At 37.3% G+C, this 27,201-nt stretch overlaps 2 protein-coding genes across 2 annotated transcripts in view; both read right to left on the bottom strand.

Annotated features, from left to right (window-relative positions):
• Window positions 1-27,201, bottom strand: part of LOC130994894 (uncharacterized) — a 1,167,164-nt gene that overhangs the window by 324,138 nt on the left and 815,825 nt on the right. The window lies entirely within an intron of this gene.
• Window positions 7,081-9,852, bottom strand: LOC130994408 (putative late blight resistance protein homolog R1B-14). Its single transcript, XM_057919450.1, has one exon. The coding sequence runs from the start codon at window positions 9,850-9,852 to the stop codon at window positions 7,081-7,083; it is 2,772 nt and encodes a 923-aa protein (XP_057775433.1).

The raw sequence follows: 27,201 nt of genomic DNA on the forward strand, positions 1-27,201 counted from the left end.
GATGTTTAGCAGCAACAATATTCAAGTAAGAGATTTTCACCGCAAGAACCTTATGGGAATCAAGATAAAAATTTCTTGGTGCAGCAATTCTGAAATTGGATGCGAAGAAACAAAGTTCAAGAAAGTTAATTTTAGAGAAGATGTGGATTCGGTAAGGAATCTGGAAAAGGGAGAGGGCAGTACGACTGAGAGTAGTACGTGCTGGTTACGAGCAAGAGAGGGATTGAGATCTCGGGTCTATTTTTTTGAAACTCGATCAATTCTTTTGTGGAAGTAAAAGAGCAGCGAAGATGGCGTTGGACGGCCAAGTAGTTGTCGTTTTGGTCCGAGTGTCCTGACGGTGCGGTGAAGGGTGTTCTCAGCCCATCGGCGCGGTGAAGTGAGTCCACGGCCGTTTGTCGTTGTAGTCCCTTGTTACTCATCTCTGAAGTTTTGGAGAAGCTTGTTCTGTCATCGGATGACCGATGGGCAGAGCTGAGGCTGGTTTTTCTTGGATTCTTGAGAGTGTCCTGTTACACAGATTAAAGACTATTGATCACGAGTGTTTCTCGGTGAAAGAGATAGTTCTTGAAGAGTTGATGGAGTTGATTAACCGGAGAATCAAGAGGTCAAGAATGCAGTGGAAGATGCACGGAAAAGAGATGGAAAGAAGCATAAGTCCGGTGGAGAGACTTGGAGCTACGGTTCTCTTGTGTTGTTGTATATTCTTGGTGAGTTTCTCTATAAATCAAATCAACTTGTAGTTCTAGGTGGAGAACTCTAGATTAAATCTGTGAATTCTTGGTGGTGAAATGCCTGTTGTTCTTGAGCATAGGATTAAGCCTTTGTGTGCTGCTGATTTGTTTTTTTAATATTCATAATGTTAGGTCCCGAAAGGTCTAGAATAGGTGTAAGGGGAGGGAGGAATACACCTATGGGCAGTTTCAAAAACAACAAACACAACACAACCTTTAACAGTTAACGAAAGGTTGAAAACTGATAATGAAAAACGCTTCAGTTAAGATATCAGTTAAAGTCAAGACTTTAACTGATACACTCGTAGAGCTTGATATGGAACAACAATTTGTAGTTTTGGATGCACCACACAAACAAATCATGATAGGATTGAGATTTATTCCTCACAAGATGTGTACCAAACAAAATAAAGAAGATGAATCATTTTAATTAAATTGAACATTATTTAGTGTAAAGCCCTCTGTTTCCACCATTGCCATGAAGCTCTCCGGACTCCGATTTACCTTGTCCCGACACTCGAGATGGTCATCTTTTATTTTCGGAGGTGAAATCGCGACAGAGTTACTACAATTATTCACATGAATAAGTTTGAGTGTAGGTGTCTCACCAATACCTCATGGAATCTCTTCCAACTCAGTTAGATTATAAAGAAGAAGCTTCTCCAGAATTGGGAAATGACAACCGTATGCATTCCAACATTTCAGCATACAACACCCAAATTACAAAAATATATCAAGACCCGAGCATTACACGAGACGACGTAAAAATAATTTCATTCAATTTTGATGCTCGATATGCACTGTATAGCCAGACGTACTAGTAACAACTAATACAGATATTGTTTATGGTTCAATATCCATAGTCCCCAATTCCCTAATAAAAATAGAAAAATTTGTATGCTAACCCTTAAACTAGACGAGCTAAAATGCTCCCATATGGAACCTTAGCTTTTCTACTTTATTGGATAAGGATAATTCTCATACAAAAATGAAGATGTGTTCAATATATATTTGCAAGTGCATAACGATATAAGCACAAAATATGAAACCAAAAATAAAAGGTACCGTGAAAATTTAACTAAAACCAAGTAAATGAAATGCCTGGTTTGTCAAGTGTGAGGCCCTCTGTTTCCACCATAGCCTTAAATCTCGTCACCACATAAACAAACACACTAACATGGATTTGAAGGTCATCATTTTCCTGATACTGGAGCTGCTCATCTTTTGTTTTGATAGCGGAGATAGCGGCAGAGTTACTACAACGATACACATGAATAAGTTTGAGTGTTGGTATCTCACCAATACCCCATGGGATCTCTTCCAAGTAATCTAGATAACTAAGAAGAAGCTTCTCCAGAATTAGGAAATGACAACGTTCTGCATTCCAACATCTCAGATCACATTTCTCAATTTTCAAGAACTTGAGGCGTTCAAATTGGCCATCAACAGGACTCCACGTCCTATTTTTCTTACTGACCCGGTTGTGTTGTATCTTAAGAACTTCGAGTCGGGGCAATGAACCAATCATTGTCAGATCATCCCAATCAAATTTGAAACCACTCAAGGTCAACTTCTTTAGCGAACTGGGAAATGAGCGTATCTCAGAATACACATGCCCACACCTAACCTTGCCTCTCAGTTTGAGTGATTCAAGTTTATGCAAGCGATCAAGATTACACAAACACTCTATCAAACTCACCATCAAGCAATCATCGTATCCTACGAACTCACAATCATATTCAAGATGCAATATCTTGATGTTGGGAATGATCTTGCACACATCCTCACTCAACCTCAAATTCACTGCTTTCCCAAGCCTCTGAAAATGTTCCAAGATTAACAACTCATCTTGTCTGTCCGGTTGAGGAAGATAAATTTCATAACACCTGACATGCCTAAGTTGCCGCATCTTCCAAATTTCAATTGGTGTAACAACAATAGAATTAATGATTAAAGCTTGCAGATTCTATACCAAGGATAATGAACTTGGAAGCTCCAACACACCCAGGGTACCAAGCAACAAAGTAAGGTATCGCAAGTTAACACACCCTAATGATTCTTCAACTAACCCGTAATTGTTTTTGTCCAAAATTCTCAACAACCTATGTTCATGAAACCCCTCCTTTTGAAATCTACAGTTCATGATAGAGCGTGCAAGTTGGGGTCTGGAAGTTCACCTCTCCCAGCTGGTGGTAGCATTGTTATATAGTATGAGGCGACGTTCTGTGCCTAGTACAGGGCCTTGAGAAGTTCGCCTCCCCCAGCCGGTAGCATTGTTATATATGAGGCGACGTTCTGTGCCTAGTAGAGGGCGTTGAGTGATTACATGAAAAAACCCTTGTTGCTCACCTACTTTTAAGCACAGGTCTCTTAAAAGATCATGAATGTCACAACATTTCATCTTCCCATTTCTACTTCGTTTCTCAACTAATATCAGATTTCTATCAATAAGTTCCTTCAAGTAATCCTCTGCAATCTCTTCCAAAACTCCGCCTCCATTTGATTTTAAAAATCCCTCGGCAACCCAAAGTTGGATGATTCTCGAGATATTGAGGTTCTTGTAATTTATATGCTTAAGAACTCCAATATGAAGGAAGTAAGGCTTTAGATGAGGAAGCAAGTGGTTATAACTTGAAAACAATACACCCAAGCTTTCTTCTTTCTCTTTTGAATTGGGAATTAATTCTATATCTTTGGCAACACTCTTCCAATATCCTACGGTCCTAGAAGACTTTAGAAGTCTCCCCCCGATCACAACAATGGACAATGCTAGTCCTTTGCATAATCTAACAATCTCCTTCAACTCATCTCCTTCAACTCATTGGCCTTTTGGATATGATAGCATCCATGTCTTCAATTATCTGTCGCAGATACTCCAAAGCATCCATCTCCTGCAGCCACATGAGGTGCAAGGTCTTCAATTGCTTGGTTTGATTCACCATGAAATTGATCCACTTCTCCAACTGCAGGCGCATATTTCTCTTCAGTTGCCCATTTTTTCTGTAGGTACAAGGAGAAACTGAAAGCTGCTTCGCGATCATGCGCTGAAAGAGGAAGGAGTTGATTGACGATGTGTGATTCAATCATATCCTCAGCTGTATGAGCTGCAGATGTGATTTGGGTTTCGAGATGTTGTGCTTCTTGGCTAACTCCACCACCGTAATGATAGGTCTCTATGAAATCAAGCAACAAAGCAGCCTTCTCCTGAAGGGATTGGATCTGATTAATGTTGTGGAAAGAAGTGGAAAGGGTAGGATGGGTCATCATCTGCTGAATGGTATTCAAGAGAGAAGCGAGAGCTGCATAAGCTGCCATCTCAGATTAATCTGCAGATTGCAATATGAAAACTGGTCAACGGTAGTGTTGTTGGAGACGAAAGAGTGTTTGTTTTATCTTTTGAAATATCAACAACCATTCTCTATCCACGTGCCAAATTTTAATTGGAAAGATAGATTTCTTTTAGATAGAATATAAATATATATGTTCATATTGACTCTGCCACTTCAAAAATTATGCAATGAAAAAGCACAGAAATCACATGTAATTCACAACTTGAGGGATTAGATTATTTAAAAAAATCTTATTCAATTGCATATGAATCATAAGACTACATTTTACTTAATTTCATCTAAAGCTTATACGGAGGTGTGCCATATGTAATTAAATTTTATTGGAAAAGAAAAAAAGCAAAATGAGCCCAAGTACAGAAACGCTTATTAATGATTGAGACTCAACAAAACTTGCAATGTGAGTAAAACAAACCGAGAAAAGCAACCAAGACAATAACACGATTGATGATACTCGTGGGGTATATCTATGTCCATGTATAGATATACATCCGTATAATGTTTGACAGTTTTTATACTGTTTACATACTTATTTGTGCCCTTCTCACTTATAATAATTAAATGAAATACTAAATAATAAGGAAAAAATTGAAATAAAGCTTAACATACAAATTAATCTCAATATTTTAATACTCTTTCGAAATATTAAATTTATCTCACGTGTTCGTCAGAAAGTGAGGAACACATTATTTAATCTCATGCATGTCTAAATTAAACTTTTTCAAAGGGTTAAACGTAACTTTACTATGTATTTATTTTAATATACTAATATATAAAATATTTAAATTATTTAATTATAATGCCATTACACCTTATGGTTATAAAGTTTTAAATATTAGGTCAATGCATTGCACGGGTGAATGATTGAACTAGTTTTTATTAAGGGTGATTCTATTCATAGACCCCGTTTTTATTAAGGGAGTATAAATTTACTAATTTCACCCTATAATTAACTCATAGTCCCTAAATTAAATATCCTATAATCCATAGCCCTCAAATTAAATACCCTATAGCCCATAGCCCCCAAATAATGTAATTTTTGTTCTTCTATATTTCGTTCCTTTGTTTCTGCGATTCTCAATCATGTTACAGAGTTTCCATACGGGTTTTGGCTTGAAGGTTCTGCTCTTGATTAAGGTTTTTCATATTAAACACTTTTGTAAGGGTTTCGTTTTGGATTTTATATGAAAAGTGTTTAAACCTTAAAGATGTGGAACAAGCTTCCGAAAAGTGTTTTGGCTATGCTCTTTTTGAATCATATTAAGGGTGATTATATTCACCTATCCAAAACACTGGAATAGGCTTTATTGTCCTCCTAATTCATCTACATTCTTATCGGAGGATTTTTCCTAGGCTAGAAAGAAGTCGTTTGAAGAATTTGTTGAGCATTGTATTGCTGAGATACAGTAGCCCAAGCACGAATATGAAAGTGTTCAATGATGAGTTGATTAGAATAAATATTTTTGGCAAGAGTAGTCTTACCCATCCCGCCCATACCCACGATTGAGATGATATGCCGGTTGGATCGATGACCGGAGCTGAATCAACTCATCACCAAATCCCACCATAGCAGTTTCTTCTCTTGTCTGTGTAAGAGTAAGAGGAGGTGTTGAATGCTCCTCTGTGAATCTGTGTTTTTCCTTCAACTCATTGGCCTTTTGGATGATAGCAACTGTGGTTTGCTTGGTGCTTCTTTCTCTTCAATTGCCCCTTTTTTCTCTCCAATTGATTCTTAATGAGCTGCATGAAATCGATCCAGCATCCATCTCCAGCTACAGGTGTAATTTTCTTTTCAATTGCCCTTTTATTCTGTAGATAGAGCCTAAAATTGAAAGTCGATTCCGTGTCATCAGCCGAAAGCGGAAGGATTAATATTTGATTGACAATGTGAGATTCAATCATATCTTCAGCTGTATGAGCAGCAGATGCGATTAGGCTTTCGAGATGTTGTGCTTCTTCACTAAATCAGCCATAATTATAGGTCTCTATGAAATGGAGCAACAAAGCAGCCTTCTCCTCAAGGGATTAGATCTGATAGTTAACGAAAGAAGTGGAATAAGCAATACAATGGGGGAAGGGAGGAATGGCTAATCCCATATGCATGAGAGGTATTCTACTAGGAATGACGATTCCCATCACAAAGACCATACCAGCTATAGGATTGAGGATGAACACAGGAATCAACATTCCATTCCTGCATGCCAGCCATGCCCTTAGTAGTATAAATAGAGCTTCTCTCCTTACAAGAGAGGTTGTCTAGGATTTGATTTTGGTCTAGCACAAGCTGCTCTAGAAGAGCGAGAGTTCCTCTCTCGTTTGGATTTTTCTTTGTTTTGCGAATTATCATTCTTTAGTTTTGATATCTGAATATTATTCCCCTTTACTCTAACAAGTAAAGGGGTGTAAGTCATACAAAAGATTGTGTCACGTTAATTATTTGAGGGGTCGACGATTGGATGGCTTCTTTGAGTAGTAAAGTTAGCTAGTATGACTCGGAAGATAAATTGCCTATCAGTACATGATTTGAAATATAAAAAACTATTAATTTAAATGATTAATTCGAGACAGTTATTCTGCATCTTAACAGAAATGAATAAAGGGGCATGTGCTTCACTTTTATTGAAGCTTGTAAGAGAGAGTGAGAGAGATTTTCTGTGTTTTCATTAGAACGAAACTGATTTACAAGAGATGATTACAGAAATATATAAACGAAGCTAAGCTTCTGTTATAACACCTAACTAATCTTTTTAACTCCCTAACTAAATGCTGAGCTGGCAGCTAACTAACAAAATGAAAGAATGATCAATCAAACCATTTAGTTATAGTCTGACAAGACTATGTTTGTTGTTTCTTTGATGTGAAAACTCTGATAAAAAATGTTCTGCAACAACAATTTGTAGTTTTGGATGGCACCACGCAAACAAATCATGATAGGATTAACATTTTTCCTCACAATCACAAGATGTGTACCAACTACCAAACAAAACAAAGAAGTTCAATCAAATTAACTTGAATTGAACATTATCGAGTGTCAAGCCCTCTGTTTCCACCATTGCCATGAATCTCTTCAGGTTATAATTGTCGACGCGAATTTGGATTTGAAGGTCATCATTTTCCTGATACTCGAGCTGCTCATCTTTTATTTTAATAGCTGAAATCGCAGCAGAGTTACTACAGAGATGCAGATGAACAAGTTTGAGTGTTGGTATCTCACCGATACCCCATGGGATCTCTTCCAACTCAAATACGTCAACAAGAAGAAGCTTCTCCAGAATCGGGAAATGACAACTATCTGCATTCCAACATGTCAGATTACCCCAATCAATTTTCAAGAACTTGAGGCGTTGAAACTGCCCGTCAACAGGACTCCACGTTGTCCTATTTTTCCCAGTGACACAGTTACGTCGTACCTGGAGAACTTCGAGTAGGGGCAACGAACCAATCATTCTCAGATCATCCCATTCAAAACCGATGTTGCTCAAGCTCAACTTGTTTAGCAATCTCGGAAATGTGAGTATCTCATTCAGCTTACAATACATGTTCCCCCACCTAATGTCGCATGTCAGTTTGAGTGATTCAAGTCTACGCAAACGATCAAGATTACACAAACACCCAATCAAACTAGCATCCCATCCTTGCAACGCATCATTATATTGAAGATGCAATATCTTGATGTTGGCAATGATTTTGCACACATCCTCACTCAACCTCAAATTCACTGCTTTCCCAAGCGTCTGAAGATTTTCCAAGATTATCAAGTCATCTTGCAATTGTCCGTCGGGATGAAGAAGATAAAATCCACCACCACACTGGATATGCCTAAGTTGTGGCATCTTCCAAATTTCAATTGGTGCAACAACTCGAGGACCCCACGGTGAAGATTTCTGAAAGATTAAAGCATGCAAATTCCATGCCAAGGATATTGAACTAGGAAGCACAAACATGCCCTGGCCCAGGCTACGACGGTCTGCAAGATAGCGCAAATTAACACACCCAAATAATTCTTCAACTGCTATGTTACATTCTGCATCCAAAATTCTCAGCAATCTATGTTTATAAGAGTCCTCCTTCTGAAACACATATCCCACCATAGAGCGTGCAAGTGAGGGTCTAGCCTTTTCCCTCCACCAAGGAGCCTTATTACATACCAGGCGGCGTTCTGTGCCTTGTATAGGGCTTCGACTGTTTACATGAAAAAGCCCTTGTTGCTCAGCTACTTTTAAGCATAGGTCTCTCAAAAGATCATGAATATCACAACTTTTCATCCTCCCATTTTTACGTTGTCTGCCAACTAATATCAGATTTCTATCAATAAGATCCTTTATGTAATCCTCAGCAAGCTCTTCTAAAGTTCGACCTCCATTTGGTTTCAAAAATCCCTCAGCAGCCCAAAGTTGGATGAGGCTCGAGACGTTGAGTTTCTCATAATTAGTGAGTTTAAGAACTCCAATATAAAGAAAGCAAGGCTTTAGATGAGGAGGCAAGTGGTTATAACTTGAAAACAATACATTTAAGCTTTCTTCTTTCTCTTTTGAATTAGGACTTGATTCTATTTCTCTGGCAACATTCTTCCAATATCCTACAGTCCTAGGAGACTTTTGAAGACTCCCACCAATCACAACAATGGACAATGCTAGTCCTTTGCATAATTTAACAATCTCCCTTCCGACTTCCTCTAGTTCAGTGGGGCAATTTTCATTTTGGAATGCCTTCTTACATAATAATTTCCAACTTTCATTATCATCTAGAAGATTCTTAGAAAAGCAAGAAGAGCCACAATTGTTAGCCACATCTAACAACCTAGTAGTTAGAACAATCCGACTTCCATTTCCGTTATCGGGAAAGAAACGGCTCACTTCATCCCAAGCTTCAACACTCCATATGTCATCTAATATGATCAAATATCTTCTACCAAATAAAGTTTTATGTAATTGTTCTCCTAATTTATCTACATCTTCATCGGAGGAGTTGTCTTTGTCAGAAAGTTGTTGAAGAATTTGTTTAGCATTGTATTGCTGTGATACGGTAGCCCAAACACGAATATCAAAGCGTTCAATGATGAGTTGATTAGCATAAATAGATTTGGCAAGAGTAGTCTTACCCATGCCGCCCATACCCACGATTGAGACGATTTGCCGATTGGATCGTTGATCGGTGAGCTCGTCAAGAAGTTGAATCAACTCATCATGAAATCCCACCATACCACTTTCTTCTCTGGTCTGAGTAAGAGTAAGAGGAGGTATTGAATGCTCCTCTCTGAATCTCTGTTTCTCCTTCAACTCGTTGGCCTTTTGGATGATAGCATCCATGTCTTCAATTATCTGTCGCAGATAATCCAAGCATCCATCTCCTGTAGCCACATGAGGTGCAGGCTTTTCAATTGGTTGGTTGGATCCACCATGAAATTGATCCACATCTCCAACTGCAGCTGCATTTTCCCCTTCAATTGCCCTCTTTTTCTGTAGATAGAGAGAGAAACTGAAAGCTGCTTCGCGATGATGCGCTGAAAGAGGAAGGAGTTGATTGACGATGTGTGATTCAATCATATCCTCAGCTGTATGAGCTGCAGATGTGATTTGGCTTTCGAGATGTTGTGCTTCTTGGCTAACTCCACCACCGTAATGATAGGTCTCTATGAAATGGAGCAACAAAGTAGCCTTCTCCTGAAGAGATTGGATCTGAATGTTGTGGAAAGAAGTGGAAAGGGTAGGATGGGTCATCATCTGCTGAATGGTATTCAAGAGAGAAGCGAGAGCTGCATAAGCTGCCATCTCAGATTAATCTGCAGATTGCAATATGAAAACTGGTCAACGGTAGTGTTGTTGGAGACGATAGATTGTGTTTGTTTTATCTTTTGAAATATCAACAACCATTCTCTATCCACGCGGCAAAATATAATTGGAAAGAGATTACGTTTATATCGAATATAAATGTGTTAATATTGACTCGGCCACTTGAGAAACTAGCAGTAAGAACGTGCGATGCACGTTAAACACGTGTGTTTTTGTACTGTGTAAATATAATTGATAGATATTATTATATAATTTTGAATATTTGTATTTTTTTTATTAATGCAATTGTACGTATCAAAAAATAAATAAATTATATATTTCTTTAAAAAAATCTAACATATCATTTAATATTATATACAGGTTTTCCGATGTTGATGATGATGCATTAGCAATGGCACAAAAAATAAAACAAACAAAGGAAGTCACTCTTAAAGATCTCAGAGACAATCAACATTTATTATTGGATGTACGATATATAAAAAAATTAATGATGCATTTCAAAAAAGTACATAATCAACTATTTCTATAATATATTATTTTTTGTTATATATTAGGGTGTTTCGTATTGCTTTACGGGAATTATTGACAAAGTTGAAAATAAAGCAACAATATGGTATGATTCTTGTAAAAATTGCAACACATCTTTCTCCAAAATTGATGAGAGTGCAATATGCAAAAAATGCAATGAAGAAGTTCTTGAGACGAGCCCAGGTAATTATCAAATTTAAACCCACTACCAATTAAAATTAGTTAATGACACAATAACAAACATATAATAATTTTATCATTTCATATATTTCTAGATACAGAATCACAATAAATGTTATACAAGGCGACTGCAATGCTCGTGTCACACTGTTCGATCAAGCGGCAGAGGTATATGTAGGATGCTCTGTGGATGAATATCGATTTTTCTTCAATCAAAGAGGTAAATTAAGATTTCTTACTTAAACACTTACTATAATTTAAATAATTCATATTACAAAATTCGATATTACATAATTATAACAATTAAACATTTTCACAGGGTGAAACAGCCTCCACATACTATAGAGGATTAAGCACACAAGTGTACACAAAAATACGCTTCATGGTGATGCTCAAGTCTATAAAATTCGATCAACGGGGAAATCTCAATATTGTAACAAATGCAATCCAAAAGACGCAACCGATGTAAAGCATCAATGTTAGAGATATTGAAGAAGAGCCCACTCAAGAGGAAGAAAAGAAACATTCACCCGAGAAATAAAAAAAGATACACCCGTCTAGAAAGAAAAAAACTACGATGGAGTTGCAGCCCACAGAACCGCCAAAGAAAAAAAGAAGAGTAGCCAAGAAAAAGTTTGATGACTACATTGAGATTACAAGTGACGACGATTTGCCGTTGAACAACATTCGGTTGCAAACCAAAAATAAGAAGAAGACATCCCCAATCATCAAAATCAAACAAGAGAAGATCTAAAATTCGTCTTGCTCCGTATTTAGATAAGTTAGGATGTTTATCGTAGAATTTTTTCCATTTTTATTTAGAGGTATATTATGAATACTACTTTATTGCATTTAAATTTATTCATTAATAGTTGCATTGATTCCTTTTTTAAATTACAATTATAGTCAAATGAATTTACAAATATTCAAAACTATATAAAAATATCTATGAATTTTATTTACATAGTAAAAATCAAATTAATAAAAAAAATACAAATATTCAAAATTATATAATAATATCTATCAATTATATTTACATAGTACAAAAACACACGTGTTTAACGTGCATCGCACGTTCTTACTGCTAGTATAATGAAATAACAGTTTGTAGTTTGAGAGCTTACCTATCTGACTGGAGAGCGACATATAGAGCCCTAGACGGTTGACGGCGAGAGGGCGAGACAGCAGATGGGAACGGCAGCGATTCGTTGGCCGGCCGGAGGTGCGAACGGCGTCGACGTGAGCAGGTGCGCGCTGATTGATCAATACGTAGTTTCGCCAGAATTATTAGAATTCTAAACTAATGCTAATCTATTTGATGTATCCGATAACTAATGCAATAAGCTATTAAAGCTTTAGACAGAGAGAGAGAATTCTAATGCAATTAGAATTCTAAACTAATGCTAATCTATTTGATGTATCCGATAACTAATGCAATAAGCTATTAAATTTATTTTATAAATATTATAATATAAAATATATGATAGGGGTAAAATAGGCAATCCACAAGTTGTCCCATAAAATGCTTAAGTTCTTTTTCTATTAGTATATATATAGATTAGGATACATTCTCTTTGATTGTAAATTTATTATGTGAAAATGAGGAATAAACAAAATTTTACCATTTAAATTCTTTTTTTTTTCCACATTTCCTACTTGGCCCCTACTAATTCCTCATTTACACTACAAAGGAGGGATAATATTATTTCTCCAAAAATAGTGTGATAATATTATCCCTCCTTTGTAGTGTAAATGAGAAATGAGTAGGGGTCAAGTAGGAAATGTGGGAAAAGAAATGAAGGATTTAAAGGATTAAATTTTATTTATCCTTCATTTTCTCATGATAAATTTACAATCAAAGAGAACGCACCCTTATGGGATGAAGATGGAATTGTTTAATCTGGAAGCATAGAAATCTACCATCTCTATATATAATATATATATAGAAAAGACAACTTTCAATTTGAAATTAATTTTAAAATTGAATCATAAATTTGTAGTTTAATAAAAGTGAAGGTTTACTTGTAAATTATATATTTCTTATTTCCTTGTCCCTTTCTTTAAGCTTTTTAATTTTTTGTTTTATTTTTTTCAAAAACTTTGAAATTCTACTAATTATAAAATATTTAATTTGCATATCAAATTATGATCATGATATATAAGAGCTTTAATTTTACATATTGTATATAAATATTTGATTTAAAATGTAAAAGTTATATTTATTTAAAGTTTAATTTTTTTTCAAAAAATCTCTCTCCACTCTCATCTTTTTTTGAATAAATCTAATTTTCATTTTCTTATTTTTATTATCATTTTTTAATTTTTTTTTTGCCTTTTCATAAAATTAATTTTTATAATTGTGAGTTCTTCTTTATTTTTATTTTTTTAATATTCATATAATTATTTTTTAAATGATAGCATATTATATATTATAATTATAATTGTGTAAAATTGTGAATAAATCTTCATATAATTATTATAATATATTTTTAAGAAACATTAACTCAATAATTTTTCTGACTAATTAATTAATTGATTGTGAAATAATTCTTAATATTACATATAAAGAAAAGGTATTTGCATGTACTTTCTCACTATTCTCATCCAAATAATTTTATTATTTTATCCTTATTAGAGAATCCACACCGCACGAGCTCCTTTGGGGCTGTTTAGGTGTGGTCCCTTCTTAAGAGCCCCTCATCCACAATGGGGGTTCCATAAAATTTATTTTTATTTTGTGCAAAATAAATTTAAATTTTAAAATCATTTATTTCATTAAATTTAAATTTTCAACATTAAATTAAATAAAAAATAAATTATAAAAAAATATTAAAATAATTAAAAGAATTACATTAATTTATACTCCATCTGTCCACGAAAAAGTGCCCTACTTACCCCCTTTTTTTATCCACAAAAAAGTGTCATGTTTACCTTTTTGTACATTCATACCCTTTACTTTTCAATTTATTTACAAATTATGTCATTAATAAATCCACACTTTTATTTAATCTATGCAATTAACCCACACAATTAACTCACTAATTAAAACTACGAAACCAACTCCCCCACGCCTACTCAATCCCATTTCCCCCAAAATTAAATTACTCTTTCTTTGAACTCAAACAAGTGGAAGAAATACACACAAACCCTCCAAATTGTATCTCCAATTGTATCTACAACCCGATTTAATGGCTTTTGGGCTATGTGTGTTTGTTGATTAGCTTAATGAAATAATAAATATATTCTGAAAACTAACTCCACTTCACGTGTGAATTCCGCATTACAAGAAATTGAGTTTTTACCCACACATAATAATGCGTGGTAGTTTAGCCACACATAATTTCAAAATGTTTAGGTAATTCATACAAAAAAAATTCATTAGTTATTGACATTTAAAATGTGTGGCAAAAATATTTTCGTGACATTTATTATTTTACAGTTATTTTTAAGTTTTATTTATGTATAATAAAATTTATTTTTAAATTTGTTGCGCCAACGTGGCAAACTAATAAAAGTTATTAACCACACATAATTACCCACACATATTTTGAAAAATGTGTAGGTGAAACAATTTGAAACTTTCAATTAGTTATTGACATATAAAATGTGTAGCAGAAAATTTATTTGTAACATTTATTATATGTCGGTAATTCTTTTTTAAGTTTTATTTTATTTAATTTTTTATATTTGGTGTGCACCTCTATTAATTTTTTTAAACCACACATAATATATGTGTGGATAATAATTTTTATATTTATATTTTGACAAATTAAAGTAAATTTAATTTTATTTTTATATATTAGTGCCAACTAATCAATTGATTTCTCTACAATTATACAATAAAATAAAAATTAAATAGTCTTTAATATTAAAATAGGCATAAAAAAAACAAGAATGAATATGTTAAAAAAAACACAAGAATTAAAATAGGCATAAAAATTAAATACTAGTCTTTAACATTAAAATCGAACTCAATAAAGAGTAGGATTGTTTAAACTCTCAACAACTAAAAGAGAAGAAAATATTAACAAACTAATCAATGTCATTAGAACTATCCCTATTGTAATTTGTACCCCACTCAAAACAACTTTATCAGCTTTCTTAGTACTCGTACCGGCACCCAAATGGGGCACTTTTTCATGGACGGAGGGAGTATAAAAAAATAAAGATAAAAATAATGAAAAAAATTGATGGGAGAAGAGAGAGAAAAAAAAAAAACTCCTCTTTTATGTAGATATAATTTCTAATGGAATTTTTTACCTAAGATTTTCTCTCTGGTTTTTCCACACCATATTTTCTTCATTTTGTATCAAACTAGTACGTCTACCCGTGCTATGCACGGCGAGCGTCAAAATTAAAAGATATGTTAAATAAATATATTAAATATAATTAAAATATAAACAAATAACATTATTTAAAAATAATAATAATCCACGTCAATAACGCAATAAAGATCCTAAATCCAAAAACACGTAAATTTTCAATTTGGTATAAAATATAATCATAATTATAGCAATTAAATAAATATTTTATACTATATAATATTAAGACAAATATAAATTTAAATTATATTTAACTGTAAAAAAATATTATTTAGATATTATTTTTTTAACCGATATTATTTAGATATTGTATTTATATTTTCTATATTCTTGTGACTTCAATCTCCTAGCTTTTAAAAAAATATATGTCCTGTTTTTTTTCATAATCCAAATTTATAGTTTCGTACCCGTGCGATGAACATTATCAAAATTTGTAGAATTTTACATAAAAAAAATCTAATTAAACATACATATAGCAATATCTTAATATACACAATATAATAATATGGATAAAAGTATCCATCACTATAAAAAAAGGCACCAACTAATTTAGATGGAACAATTTAAAAGATAATTTAGATAATTTTTTCATGAACCCACACAAATTATTAGATTTTCGTAAAAAAAGAAATCATAAATCTATTGTTATGAAAAAAATATCCTCATTTTTTTGTTTAACAAAATATCATTATAAATTTTAATTTTTAAAAAATACTACCTTCTATCAGCATACACCCTAAGAAAGAGTATATATAGTTGAAAAGTAAATGTGTTTGGTCTCATAGTAAAGTGGTATAGATTGGCGCTAAAAATCTCAAATTCAAGTTTACTGTCACAATATCTAACATTTTATTTATTTAAATTTCAGTTTTTTTAAGTAAAATTGATAGTATAATTATTAGAGGAATCCAAACACATGACCAAATATATGAAAACAATTAAGTACTCTATAAGTCTTACCCCATCTATTAAAAAAAGTATAAATGCTGCAAAATGGGGGGGAAAAAAGCTATTAATATTGATGAAAAATTAAATTCATGAATTAAATGAAAAAAATAAACAAAAATTTGTACTAAAAATAATACAGGCACTAATAATTAAAATTATATGTCACGACCGCACTTGCTAAGGATAGCAAATTCGGGAAAATCGCGACTAAGGGAGGGAATTTAGGAGCGGGATTTAGAAAGGGCATATTCGTTTTCTTGATGACTCGACTTGTATAAGGAAAACAATTGAAATTAACTAGAATTCAACGAAGGTCACAAGGAAACGTACATAATATTATCCAAAAGAGGTACTCAACAAGTTTGAGTACATTATTAAATAATACATATTGTTTTGACAAGATATCATAATGTCTTTAGCAAAATCAGTGTTCGCAGCGGAATAATAATTTGAGTATATGTATGAAGACATATACTCTACTCTGAAGTACTCATCCTAGATTGACAGAAGCTCCGCTTGCACACTACATCCTCGATCACAGCTCAACCTGCACATTTAAAAATACATGCAGGGCTAAGTACAAAAGTACTTAGTGGACACTTGCCGAAATTTACATACATGCATAATATTTTATTGTCAAGCCTTTCAACAGTAGTAAAATACGAGGGTTTTCCTTTAAAGACTCGTATTTACCAAACATAATATCATTTCTTTCATCAATAACCCGCGCAGGTATTTTATATCATTAATTACCATATCAGTAACTCGTGCCGAGAGGGAGGCCTCCCTCTACGGACACTATGATCGGCCAACCCGCTAGATGACTCACGATCACAAGGTGTACACTAATTCCGAAGGGATTTGCGGTCCCATCCAGAATCCGAATTCGATTAACATCAGATAGGCAATTAATAATAAAACATAAAGCATTTAGGCATTGACAATATCATTTAAATTCATAAGCATAAAGTCTTAACAATTCTAATATATAATTTTAGTTTATACATAGAAAGCCTACCTGAATAGCAGACTCACGGTTTAGCTCTAACTCTGGTGCTTGACCTTTAATCCGAGAAAATAAAATAAGATTCTAATTCTCGAAAAATCTCAATAAATGAGGATGCGTGAAATGATTATGCATGACTCATATTCCTTTAATTAAATTATGAGATGCTAATCCTATTTAAGGAATTAAAGCTCGTCTTATGAGGTCGGATTATTAATCTTTAATAATCTACTTCTCTTAAAATAATCTAATTCACTTACTAATTAATAATTAGTAAGTCTTAAAAATTTATCACTAATTAAAATAATTAGGATTAAATAATGGGGCCTAAATTAATAAATCTCATTGGGCTTAACTAATAAATTTCATTGAACTTAATCAATTAAAATAGTAGGAGTTCAATTAATAAAAATAATAAATTCATTATTAACAATTAATAGAAGCCCAATCAAAATAAATAATAAGAGCCCATTTATAAAAATAATAGAGTCCAAACAATATATATATTAGCCCAATGGAAATAAAATAAGCAAAGCCCAATTGAATTAATCTCCGGCCCAATAAAATAAACTAGGCCCAAAAGGAATTTAATTCGAGCCCAAATGAACAAATTCGAAGCCCAGTGCATTAATAATATTAGGCCCAACATCAATTAAATTCTAGAGCCCAACAAATGAGGCCCAAGATAATAAAATCATGAAGCCCAATAAGTGAGCCCATCATCACCCTTAAAATAATTAGTAAATTTTAATATTAATCTTATCTCGTCAAAACCTTAAACTCAAAACATTATCACATAACTATCATTTAGGTTCGAAACTATTTATTCGAGCATCAACATGCGCATTAATCATAACTCGTTCTATTTATGTCATCAAGTCAAATATTCCGTCATTTAAAAACAAATCCTATAATATTACATAGATAAATTATATCATCATAGATCATGCTTTCTTATTTAAAATCATTTAATCATTTTCAAATAATCCATATTAATGAGTCATTTGAAAAGAATTAATTTAAAAGAGAGTTTAACTCAAAATATTTTATTTTATAATCCATTTATAAATACTTGAAATAAAGAACTCCATTTAAATAATTAATTTAAAGGTCAATATATAATTAAATTAATCAAGCTCAATTTAAATTAATAATTAAGAGCTCAAATAATTTAAATAGATATAAGCCCAAATTAATTAGATAAATTAAGTCTATCATATTTTTCTTTGAATAAGGCCCAAACAATTAAATTAAAATAGGCCCAAATAAGAAAGCCCAAAATTTTCGGCCCAAACCCGGCTCAAACCCGGCCCAAACCCGGCTGAAACCCGGCCCAATTGAGAAAGGCCCACTCCTCTCTATCTCTCTCTCTCTCTACCGACATTCACTCTTCTCTCTCTCACAATATCAGTTCTCTCTCTCTCTCTATCCTCACACTATCGATTCTCTCTCTCTCTCTATCCTCACACTACCATCGGCTCTCTCTCCCTTTGTTCGGCTGAGGGCGGCGCCGCCTCCGGCGCGCCGCCTCGCCGTCGCCTCCTCCCTTCTCTCATCAGTCACCAGCCGCCTCTCTCTCTCACAAAGCTCCGCCGCTGCGGAAGCTTCACCGGGAAGCAGCGGCGATAAGCCGCCGTCTGCTGCTGTTCCCGGAGTCGCGGCCTGGAGTTGCAGAGCTCCGAAATCCGGCGAATCGGTCTCTATCGCGCCGAGGTCCGGCGCCTCCTTCTCTCTTCCTCAATCTCGCTCTAATCTCTCCTAAATCAAACGCTCCCTTCGGTTCTCTCTCGATCTGTATTCAGCCGAGGAATCCACCGCCGCTGCAACTGGATTCCGGCGAGCACCATCGACTGGGAGCCACTGGAGTGCCGCTGGAGTCCGCTTCTGCTTCGCCGGGAGTCGAGCTGTCGTCGCCTGGAGCTGCTGCTGCTCGCCCGGAGTCGCCGCTGGCTGGCCTGCGATCGACGGCCAGCAGCTCGCTGGAGGAGCGCCGCCGTCAGCCGCTGCCGTTGGCAGCAAGAATCCGGCAGCCGCCTCTCCTGGTGCCGCCGTCGCCATGGACAGCAGGGCTTCGACTTTCCACCGTCTTCCCTCTCATTTTATCACTCGATAGGTTCGTATATTAGAATTAGTTTTCAGAAAACTCAACTTTGTATAAAGACTTGATTTTGGAATGAAAACTTGGTTTTCTGTATTCTTATTTTTACAACATATCATAGCTCATTATGTATCACAGAAACGAATGGTTTGCTATATTTGCTATGTCCATTTATGCATATGTAGGTTCTCTACCATTCTGTATTCCTAATTAAACCGAAGCGTGCAAATGAGATAGTGAATACCTTGAAAGTTTTGTTTGTTGGTTGTTGTTGCTGAGTTATATATGGTGATCTTGTTTCGTCTAAAATTCTTTGCAGCTGCTAAGGATTTTAGGTAAGTGATGATGCCTTTTATAGGGAGTAAATACTGAAGCTGCTAGTGTGAAAAATATGGTGAATAGTGCGGCTAAGTTTAGGCGTGGTTGAAGAATTCAATGAGATTATATTTGCTGCTGACAAATTAGATTTGTCTGTTGAATACTTGAGATTTTGGTTGAAGAATTAATGAGATTAGATTTGCTGCTGACAAATTAGATTTGTCTGTTGAATACTTGAGATTTTGCTTGCTGCAATTTTTTTTTTGACTACGTAAGAGTGCAATAAAAACTAAGCACGGGTGAGAATAGAGTGGCTGAGGGAGCATGGCGTGCTAGATTTAATACACGGAATAATATCTAAATTAATATCGTAGATTTAATTCTTCACAAGCCGGAATAAAATCACGACTCAAGAAATAATAAAAAAAATAGAAAATTAATTCTATTGTGATTAATAATTAACATGACTTTACTAAGTCAGTTATGAATCTGAAATAAATAATTATTGGCTTACTCAATAATTCTCATCGCGGTTTTATTTACGCGAAGCTACTGACTTGGTAATAAAATAATAATCCTGCTTAATTGAATATAATCCAGTGTCATAAGCTGAATTTAAATCATAAATAATTACTGGGTTTGATTTACTGAAAGATGAAATAATAATTATCGTATTCCTGGATTTAAATATAATAAAAGAGCGGGTTGTTACATACTACCCCTCTTAACAAAAATTTCGTCCCGAAATTTACATACCTATGTGAAAAGTTCTGGGTATTTTTCTTTCATCTGGTCCTCAAGTTCCCACGTTGCTTCTTCCGGTCCATGGTGTCTCCACAGTATTTTGACTGACGCGATCGATTTATTCCTTAACTCTTGCACCTTTCGGTCCAAAATGGCTTCAGGTTTTTCCTCGTACGTCAAGTCTGGGTTAAGAATCATTTCATCTTGGTGAATCACGTGTTTGGGGTCAAACACGTACCGTCTCAGCTGTGACACGTGGAACACATTGTGGACGTTTCCAAAGCTAGGTGGCAGTGCCAACCTATACGCTACGGGACCTATTCTTTCAAGGATCTCATAAGGTCCTACAAAACGGGGTCTCAACTTACCCTTAACACCGAATCTAACGATCCCTTTCGAGGGTGATATTTTAAGGAAAACCTTGTCTCCAATCTTAAATTGTAGTTCAGTTCGTCGGGTATCAGCATAAGACTTCTGTCTGTCCTGGGCCTCTTTAATTCTTGCTCTAATCTGGCGGATGGTCTCAATCATCTCGCTTACTGCATCTGGCCCAAGGATTTTTCTTTCACCCACTTCATCCCAGTAAAGTGGTGATCTACACTTCCTTCCATACAGCGCCTCATAAGGTGCCATATCAATGGTTGCCTGGTAACTATTGTTGTAGGCGAATTCGATCAACGGCAGCACTGATTCCCAACTTCCTCCTCGGTCTAGCACCACTGTCCTCAACATATCTTCAAGGGTCTGAATTGTCCTTTCTGATTGTCCATCTGTTTGAGGGTGAAAGGCGGTGCTAAAGTTTAATCTCGTTCCCAACTCTTTCTGCAAACTGATCCAAAATCTAGAAGTAAATTTTGAATCTCTATCTGAAGTAATGGATATTGGTATTCCATGTAGCCGTACAATCTCACGAATGTACAGTTGGGCTAGTTTCTCCGATCCATGGGTAATTGGAATCGGTATAAAATGAGCGCTCTTTGTGAGACGGTCTACTATTACCCAAATAGCTGTGTTGCCCCTATTTGTCTTGGGTAGACCCGTCACGAAATCCATCGCTATGTGCTCCCACTTCCATTCTGGAATTTCCAATGGCTGTAATTTCCCATATGGTCGTTGATGTAAAGCTTTCACTTGCTGGCATGCAAGGCAACGCTCTACAAACGAGGCTATATCTCGTTTCATCCCGTCCCACCAAAACTTCTGTTTTAGATCTTGGTACATTTTGGTACTTCCGGGATGAGCGGTATAGGGCGTGTCATGAGCTTCACTCATGATCTCGTTTCTCAGTTCCTCGTTATGGGAAACACACAATCTTCCTTCAAAAAGAACTGCGTTATCCGTTGCCTCTTGGTAGCCTCCTGGCGTGCCTGTTCGGATCTTGAGACGAACTTTTTCCAAGCTCTCATCCGCTCTCTGGGCACTGACGATCCTTTCTCTGAGGTCTGGGACGGCTACTAGAGTTGCAATAATTGCTCTTGTCGTTGCCGGTGGCTGAACCACTTCTATCTTCAATTTGTCAAAATCCCTTACAAGCGTGTTCTCTTGAGTGAGAAGAAGTCCTAACTCGGATTGAGTTTTACGACTTAAAGCATCAGCTACTACATTAGCTTTTCCCGGGTGGTAGTTGATACCGCAGTCGTAATCCTTTACGAGTTCGAGCCATCTCCTCTGTCTCATATTCAAGTCTTTCTGCTCGAAAAAATACTTAAGGCTTTTGTGATCAGTGAAGATTTCACATCTAACTCCGTATAGATGGTGTCTCCAAATTTTCAAAGCATGCACAATTGCTGCCAGTTCCAGATCATGAGTGGGGTAGTTCAATTCATCTGGCCTTAGTTGTCGCGAGGCGTAGGCAATGACCTTTCCTTCTTGCATCAACACACAACCTAGCCCATTTTTGGACGCGTCCGTGAAGATCACGTATTCTTTATCGGCTGCTGGAACTGCTAGCACTGGCGCAGTTGTCAATTTCTTCTTCAGCTCTTGGAAGCTGGCTTCACACTCTTCATTCCACTTATACTTGATTCCTTTGCGAAGTAATTGCGTCATTGGTCTCGCTATTTTAGAGAATCCTTCGATGAATCTCCGGTAGTATCCCGCCAAACCTAAGAAACTTCGGATTTCATTAGGTGTGGTTGGTGATTTCCACTCGCGCACTGCTTGCACCTTGGCGGGGTCCACCTTGATTCCATCTGCTGATACGATGTGCCCTAGAAACATTACTTCTTTCAACCAAAATTCGCACTTGCTGAATTTGGCGAACAACTTCTCCGTCTTTAATGTCTCCAGGATGATTCTTAAATGATTTTCATGCTCTTGGTCATTCTTAGAATAGATGAGGATATCATCTATAAACACTAAGACAAATTTGTCTAAGTATGGATGGAAAACTCGATTCATGAGGTCCATGAATACTGCCGGTGCATTGGTTAGACCAAATGGCATGACAATGAATTCATAGTGACCATATCTTGTGCGGAAAGCGGTCTTAGATATATCCTCTGGTCTGATCTTCAGTTGATGATACCCAGACCTTAAATCTATTTTTGAGAATACACTGGCTCCTTTGAGTTGATCGAACAAATCATCTATCCTTGGGAGAGGGTATTTGTTTTTAAGCGTCAGTTTGTTCAACTCTCGATAATCAATGCACATTCTCATGGTTCCATCTTTCTTCTTGACAAAGAGTACAGGCGCTCCCCAAGGCGAGACACTGGGTCTGATGAAACCCAAGTCCAAGAGTTCCTGTAGTTGCACCTTTAATTCTTGTAGTTCCTTTGGGGCCATCCTGTACGGTGCCTTTGATACTGGGGCAGATCCAGGTTCTAGATCAATGGTGAAATCTAGTTGCCTGTCTGGAGGTAGTCCTGGCAATATTTCAGGAAAAACTTCTGGAAAGTCTCGTACTATTGCCACATCTTCCACCTTCTTGTCTTCACTAGCTTCCCCGTTTAGGTAGACGAGATAAGCTGTGCTTCCTTCCTTCATCATCTCTTTTCTGGCTTGCAATGCGGATAACACTGGTACTCTTTTCTTCATACCTATGCCGTGAAATTCCGTCGGTTCCTTTCCAGGTGGTCGAATAGAAATTTTTCGTTCACTACAAAGGATGGTGGCGTGATTCTCAGCTAGCCAGTCCATTCCTAAGATCATATCTACGTCCCACATGAGCAGAATATTAAGATTGTTCGCTACCATCTTAAGTTCTCCTATTTCAAATTCTACGTTCGAGCAAACATGTGTGGTGGTAGATCTTCCTCCTGAGGGTGTAGTGATTCTTAAGGCACACTTAGCTCGTTCTGATTCGATTTCTAAGGTATCTACGCAAGGGGCAGATATAAAAGAATGCGAGGCACCAGTATCGAACAGAATCATTATGGAAAAACCTTTAAGCTTGCCCATACCTGCCAGGTTTCCTTGGTTTTTCTCGGGCTGGTTTTGGGTGAGAGCAAAGGCTCTCGCCTGCTGCGGCAATGGTTGCTGCCGCCTCTGTTGCTGTTGGCGCTGTTGGTGCTTGTGTTGGTATTGCTGCTGGTATGGCTGTTGTTGGCGGGGCTGGTATTGGTATTGCTGCTGGTATGGCTGTTGTTGGCGGGGCTGGTGTTGCCCTTGAACTGCTTGCAGGGGCTGGGCATAAGTGGCCCTGATTGCCGCGCCCTGCTGTTTGTTGGGGCATTGTGACGAGTAGTGGCCCTTCTGGCCACACGTGTAGCAACTGTCAGTTCCAGCCTTACAGACACCACGATGTGGTTTGTGGCATTTTGGACAAAGGGGAACTTCATTTTGTCTTTGGCTGCCTCCAGCCGGGGCAGGACCCTGTTGCTTCCCTTGTCCTTGTTGCTGATATTGTCCCAACGGCGCATTTCCTTGCCATGGCCTCTTGTTAGTCTGGTTTTCATTCCCTCTATGGTCGTTCCAGTTGCGCTTTCCTTTAAAGTTCTGAGGGCGTACAGGTGGGTTGGCTGGCGCTGAGGTCTGTGGCGGAGCCAACCTTTCTACTGGCATCGCAGCTTCGATGTCCAGTGCCCTGTTCAAAGACTCAGTGTATGAGAGTCCACCATGACTAGCTAGAGTCATCCGAATCTCGTGCCTCAGACCGGCACAAAATTTCTCCGCCATTTTCTCATCAGTATCCACCTGTTGTGGAGCATAACGCGATAGATCGCAGAACTCTCTGTCATACTCGGTCACCGTCCTTTTCCCTTGTTTCAGGCTATAGAACTCAGCCTCCTTCTTCTTTCTGTAGCTTTTGGGAATATACTTATCATATAATCCCGTCTTAAAGTCTTCCCAAGTGTATGCTGCCCATTGTTCGGGAGTCAGAGTCTTTCGGCGGGCTTCCCACCAAAAATCAGCCGATCCGGCTAGTTGGAAAGACATACACGAGAGTCGCTCTTCTTCTGTGCAGTGTAGGAAGGTGAAGATACGCTCCAAGGCGCGTATCCAAGCTTCGGCCTCGGCTGGGTCGCCTGTCCCAGTGAATGTGGGCGGATTTTGTCGAAGAAACAGTTCTTCAGTCCTTCTAGCAGGGGGTGGAGGGGGTGGGGTAGGTTCCCTATCGTTTCGCCGCCCTTCAGGTATTTCATCGCGATTTCCATCATTGTTAACGTTTCTCCTAGGGGGGCGACCTCGTTTAGGCGGCATTCTGCAAATTACAAACACCCTTTTTAATACATTCTATACATGAATCTCTAAGGCAATTAATAAAGAACTGTTTGTTAAATTTAACTTATCATAACTCCAAAACTAAGATATTAACAGGAACCGTTGCATACACAAGTCACATTATTCAAAGTTACTACATTCTTAACTGACTCGTGAAGAATAAAACCCGTAGAGAAACATAAAACATACACGAGATCGTCGTAGAAAACCCATGCTAGGGTCATTTATATCTCATGGAAAATTGTCTCATCGAGGGCTTTTACATTGTCAACCCAAAATGTAAGTAAAGTCTATCCAGTACTCCCTATGATGTACCGGCTTACTAGTTAAGCAATCACAAAAGGGTTTTTATTCACGGAACGTCCTAGAGATCAAAATTTCCGTACTAATGCTAGCTAGAAACAACATAAATAAAATCATAGTCGTTGGAACGAATCATCGTTTCCGGAGTACATCTACAAGCTAAAACTATCAAATCTGTGAACTCTGAGTCGCGGTATGACTATTCCTTGGTGACGTTAGGGGGTCCTCTTCTGGGTCCTCCTCGGGGTCCTCCTCTTCATCCTCGCCCGGCTCCCAGCTGGGCAACGGAGTCTCTCCCTGGCCCTCGCCTGTCTCCTGCATGATCTGGGCTGAGCGGAAGATATCGTCCACAATCTCACGGATCGGATCGTCTCTGGTGCTGATCCTGGCCGTGGCACGAGGCTTGATCGGAGCTGGAGTTGGCACGGGTTCAGGACGAGTAATCTTCATCGTACCATACTGTGCTGTATCGTCTTCTTCCTGCATAGGGTATTTGCCCCTATCTAGAAACTCCCTCATGTTGGCCATGACCCTGTCGACATCTGCCATGGCAGCCTCAAACCTTGCGTCTATCGTAGGTATCACTGGTGGTGGAGTAGCAGTAGCTCGGATCGCTGAGTCAGGAGGCGATGGGAAATCCCTACGAGCCCGTGGACGAGAAGGGCCTGCCTCGTCATCGTGCCTACTACGGCGCCCTAGAACTGAGGCTCGTGGTGGAGGATCTCGGGGCAAGGCCATCGAGGGCTCGGGAGCAGTAGTGGGTGCTTCCGCTGGCAAAGGCGTCCCCACCTGTACGTAGTCTCCCGGAAGGATGTAGGGCCCTAGAGGGGCGCGGCCCCACAAAGTGAAACAGATCTGAAGCTCCGCAATAAAGCTAGGGAAGTCTCCCATGAGGTCGTGGTAATCTTCTCGGCGAAAGATGTAGTGGGCAGAGATCTGCCTAGCCCATCCCTGCCACTCGGAAGGTAACAGTAAGATCAACCTCTGGATACCGTCATACCCTGATACTCCATGTGCACTCGCCTCGACCCAGTGTTTGTGAAAACCTGCGAGGAACTGTCCGAGGTTATCCCCGTGACATGGAGCATAGGTGCGGTAGGACCGCTTGACTTCCTCTGGACTAGCCCATGGGGGCAGTGGTCGTCGTCGGGTGAAAACAGTTCTCGCCATCTAACAAAGGAAATTCTATCGTCAAAAGTAACACACGACAAGTAACTTAAGGCGATAAGGTTCTAAATATCTAAAATCGGAAAACAAGTTCGGTTCAATAACCATAACGTGCAAAAATACCTCATCATCTAAATCTAGTATTTACACAAGCCATACAGGTTCTTAATACTTAATCACAAATTACCTAATTCGACTATCATATAGTTCTAGTGTCGTTGTTTACCGGACTTAGGGCTTGTTTTGTGATGATGATATTTTCTTAAATCTAGCAACGAGCACTAAAAGTTTCAACAAAATAAGTTCAAAAGGCCAAGCTAATTCGAGATCTCATCGTAGAAAAACACTCGAATATTTAAGCTATGCCCATGCCATCAACGTACTATTGGCGTTCGTTATGCTGCTCAATCTTCATGCTCGTGGTTTCATCATGCGACCTTTCGTGTGATTCTTCTTTCTCTATTTCGACCGTCATTGTCGATGTCATCGTAACATGAAGAAAAAGTTAAGGCATCTCCCTAAGTTCTCTTCTATGTTCCGTCGTGAAAGTGAGCATATATAACTTAACAGTTCTAAGTTCTTGTGATTCATACCATAGTCATACTTATTCATGCTTCATACATTTCAAGAAATTAACTTAATTAAAACTTGAAAGTACTTACCATAACCTCCGTTGAGCGTGACGAGATGTAGTGCCAAGCTTTTGTCAACTAGTTCAAAGTGTATTTACTTACTTAATCTAGACTCAACTTAGAAGGAATGAGTAGTACTCAGAGCAAAAGAAATGCTCTGATACCATTCTGTCACGACCGCACTTGCTAAGGATAGCAAATTCGGGAAAATCGCGACTAAGGGAGGGAATTTAGGAGCGGGATTTAGAAAGGGCATATTCGTTTTCTTGATGACTCGACTTGTATAAGGAAAACAATTGAAATTAACTAGAATTCAACGAAGGTCACAAGGAAACGTACATAATATTATCCAAAAGAGGTACTCAACAAGTTTGAGTACATTATTAAATAATACATATTGTTTTGACAAGATATCAT

The sequence above is a fragment of the Salvia miltiorrhiza genome, chromosome 7, assembly GCF_028751815.1.
Source record: "Salvia miltiorrhiza cultivar Shanhuang (shh) chromosome 7, IMPLAD_Smil_shh, whole genome shotgun sequence".
Classification (NCBI taxonomy): domain Eukaryota; kingdom Viridiplantae; phylum Streptophyta; class Magnoliopsida; order Lamiales; family Lamiaceae; genus Salvia; species Salvia miltiorrhiza.

What these genes read in the sequence shown, in the direction of transcription:
- LOC130994408 (XM_057919450.1), bottom strand. Translation starts at nt 9,852, where the DNA reads ATGGCAGCTTATGCAGCTCTCGCTTCTCTCTTGAATACCATTCAGCAG.